We start from the raw sequence: 3,941 nt of genomic DNA, 5'->3' as shown, positions 1-3,941 counted from the left end.
CCGATTCGGCGGGAAAACCTCGGACCTGGCAACCCTGAGCTGAGTGAATGAGCCGTTTATGATTTAATATTGATTTAATAACATTTTTACATTATTACTAATCATTATTGTATTATTACTAACATCTAGCATCAAGTCATCGTGAGTGTGTTTAACCAGCTTTAGTGTTCAGGAAGTGAACCTGCCAATAAACTCATTCATAGTTCTGGTAAGCACCGATATTTAAATTAAAAATGTGTCCAATGATTTAAAATGAGACGTATAGAAAATGTAATGCTTGTTTACACAGTATTTATTGAAACATTTAATTAACGATATTCAACAATCTTATAATGAAAAGCACATGATTTAATTGTAAAAACAAACAAAAATAAAGAGAAAAAAAAACATTACAATATCTGATCTCTATTATGGCATTTTTACATCAAATTTACATTATTACTGTTATGTCTATTAAAGTTTTAATTATTAATAGTAGTTCACCAATATTTACGGAACGATATGGCCAATATTTACATTGATTTTTTTTTTTATGATAGTTAAATGAGGCATATAAGAAACTGAATGTTTGTTTTAAACTGTATTAATTAAATTTAGCTATGATAATGAAAACCACTATATATATATATATATATATATAATTTTTTTTCCCTTCAAAATTGTAAGTAGAGCAAAAATGATTGGAGTATGTTCTACAAAAAAAATTCAAAATTACACATTTAATTTGATGAGTTACTTGCAGTTTCTGTGTAGTTATTTGTCAAATGTACAATTTCTGAACGAAAATTTCGAATTTAATTAAAATAAAATACAAAATGTACTTTGTAAAAAAATATAAAACAGATAAAGTACATTTTACAAGAAAACACTTTCTGTTTTCACTTTCACATTTAAATCAATGCGTTTAATTATAAAATTAACTGTAATTTATTTATAATTAACTATCAAGCTATTATGAAATTAGTAAATTAAATGAAAATAAATATCAACGTTTACAAGAAATCACTATATCTTCTCAGTCTTCAAAATTTCACGTTTATGATAAATTGTGAAATTTAATAGCATATATATATATATATATATATATATATATATGCTATTCCCGTAGACAAAACAGTAATAATGTAAATTTGATGTAAAAATGTCATATATATATATATATATATATATATATATATATATATATATATATATATATATATATATATATATATATGCTATTTATATTTTTAAAAAATTATGTAGATTCAGGAACATAAGCAGATAATTTCACAATGTTTACATTTATGTATTTAGCAGATGCTTTTATCCAAACAGAAGAAGCAGTTCATCAATAATATCCATAGTTCAATCTTTGACTCTTTCATCTTTTCGATGGTTCCTTTTGCAACTTTTCCCTGAAAAGAGGAACCAGAAACGGCTTTTCTGTGAAAACAGTCTTTTAAGAGTGTAACCGCGTCAGCTTTGTTAGATGCTGGATTTAATTTGGGTTGATGAATCAGCCAATCAGGTGCCGGTATCGTCTGTCCTGGAGTCCCGGCTCGGTCTGATATAGGAGGATCCACTCAGGAAGTGTGTGTGATAGCAGGAAGTGCTTCTGCAGCGGCTGGCACACACACATCCAGTCAGAACATAATCTGATCTGTGTTAGGAACACTACATCCAGCTGCATGCATGATGGGTTTAGTTATGTGTTAATATTAATTAATAATGCCCCATGAGCACATGAATCTGTTTCTGTTGATTCATCGTTTGAGTCTGAAGAAAAGAGGTGAACTAGAATTGACTGGTTCTAAATGAAAGCGTTGTTGCTCCGTGTTTGAAGATGTAACACACACAGTTTCTCATGCTAGTGTGTGTGTTGAGCGTGAGTGTGTGTGTGTGTGCTCTCTGCAAGATGAGCCGCTTCGCTCTTCACAGGAGGACCAGAGCTAACGGCGTCAAGCCCAGCACCGTACACATCCTCAGCAACCCACACAACAGCGAGGTGCGTGATTCATTCAGCCAGGAGGCTTCTTAAACACAGTGCATTGTGGGATAGTGAAGCTCCGTGACCTGTCCCTGCAGGCGGTGAACAGCAGGGGGCAGCACAGCATCTCCTTCACCCTCTCCAGGAACCAGACCGTGGTGGTGGAGTACTGCCATGAGGACCACACAGACATGTTCCAGGTCAGACCACCGCTCAAACTGACCATAACTGAACTTCTAGTGAAAGAATTCTGAAAAACAAACACACAGAGAAAAATCTGTGTCAGTAAAAATGACCAAAAAATTAAAAAATATATATAATAAATAAAATTAATTTGAGATTGAGGGCTAAAACTATATAAAAAAAAATTGTTAATAAATAAAAATAAAATTGAACATTAAAAAATGAATAAATAAATTAATAAATTAATTGTTGCCTTTGCAACCAGCTGAAATAAGTTAAATTTTTTTAAGCACTAAAATTACCACTAAAACTAAAACCATATCTTAAAAAAACTCATAAAAATGTCAAAACACAACTAAATGACTAAAAATGAAACTAAAATTGGAAATATACAAATAAATGCTAACTCAAAATGTTAACCAAAACGAATTATTTTATATATTATAATATATTATATGTATATTATATTTTATTTGAAACTAAAAAATTTCAAAAGAACATAAACATACTTCAAATTGAGCTAAAGTTTAAATAATTGAAAATATAAAAATAAACACCAACTCAAAATATTAACAAAAACTAATACCAAATAAATCATAGTGTGTGTGTGTGTGTGTGTAAGTAATGTGTAATAACAATGAAAAATTCTATTGAGAACATTAAAACTAAATGTATTTTTTTTATGTTTTTTTTTCTCTAATTTTTTATTATTATATATAATATATATATATATATATATATATATATATATATATATATATATATATATATATATTATTATTATTATTATTAATATATTTATATATTTTTTTGCTTGCAGGTGTTTTCTAGAAGCTCAAACGACAGATCACGGTTTCGATTCTCAGCAAAAGTCCCTGATACAAATGTACACAGATCATTCATGCATGTGTGTGAATGTAACGCCTTGAGTTGAGAAACTGACACATAGTCGATGTTTGTGCAGCTCAGTCGTATAGTGCAGACTTCATGCTCTGCAGTGTATCTCTGAGTTCAGCAGCACTTCTGACCCTCGGATCACACTGAAGACTGACCGGCTCCGCTCTGATCTGTGTGATGTGTGTTCTGCAGGTCGGCCGCTCCACCGAGAGCCCCATAGACTTCATGGTGACGGACACACAGGGAGCGTCCCAGGAGAGCGAGGACTCGTGTTCGGCTCCCAGCACTATCTCACCCAAGGTGCACTGACGATCGCAAATCATAGCGTGAATAAAAGTGATCCTTGCATACCTTCAGACTGTTTCGGTTTCGTTCTTTACATTTACAGTCGGAAATATTTATGTCTAGTCTTTAAAAATGCCATCCGTAAATCAAGACGCATTTTACTGGAGACGCAAAAGTCTTGTTTTCCGGTAAGCTGATCACAATTCAGTTTTTGCTTAAAACAATCAAGACTAGTTTCTGCTTTGAGTCAGCGTGATGCTTCTTGAGCTGTTTGTTCTTATTTTGATCAGTTTCTCTTCAAGTGTTCATCTCCAGTTAATCAGTCTGGATTTGAGGAAGTTTGGATATTTGTGCTGGAGAACAACACTGAAATCACTTTTTATGCAGGGTGATCAAGGTACAGTAAAAGTTATTCATATTAATGTTTGAAAGCACACATATTCAATCCATTATCTTTTTTTTTTTAAACCATAGAAACCATATTGACATTTCATTCAGTTCATTCTGTAAGGTTTGGTTTTGTATTTTTAGTTTTTTTTTTTCTTCTTTGTCTTAAAAGGGCTTAAATGCCTTCATAAAACCCTCAGAAACCTAGTGTACAGTGAGT

The 3,941-nt window shown here is 31.7% G+C and overlaps 1 protein-coding gene across 2 annotated transcripts; it reads left to right on the top strand.

Annotated features, from left to right (window-relative positions):
• Positions 1-1,272: 1,272 nt before the first annotated feature.
• Positions 1,273-3,524, top strand: LOC113076062 (E3 ubiquitin-protein ligase pellino homolog 2-like). 2 transcript variants are annotated; one of them, XM_026248722.1, is made up of 3 exons: positions 1,273-1,987; positions 2,068-2,169; positions 3,242-3,524. In XM_026248722.1, the coding sequence occupies exons 1-3, from the start codon at positions 1,847-1,849 to the stop codon at positions 3,356-3,358; spliced, it is 360 nt and encodes a 119-aa protein (XP_026104507.1). In that variant the 5' UTR covers positions 1,273-1,846; the 3' UTR covers positions 3,359-3,524. The 2 variants fall into 2 exon arrangements, with proteins under 2 accessions (XP_026104507.1, XP_026104508.1); XM_026248723.1 differs by having other exon boundaries at positions 2,973-3,524.
• Positions 3,525-3,941: the final 417 nt, after the last annotated feature.

This window comes from Carassius auratus, unplaced genomic scaffold (assembly GCF_003368295.1).
Source record: "Carassius auratus strain Wakin unplaced genomic scaffold, ASM336829v1 scaf_tig00018493, whole genome shotgun sequence".
NCBI classification, from domain to species: domain Eukaryota; kingdom Metazoa; phylum Chordata; class Actinopteri; order Cypriniformes; family Cyprinidae; genus Carassius; species Carassius auratus.
Note: the sequence above shows the minus strand (reverse complement) of the source record. Positions and strands in the feature narration are given on the sequence as shown.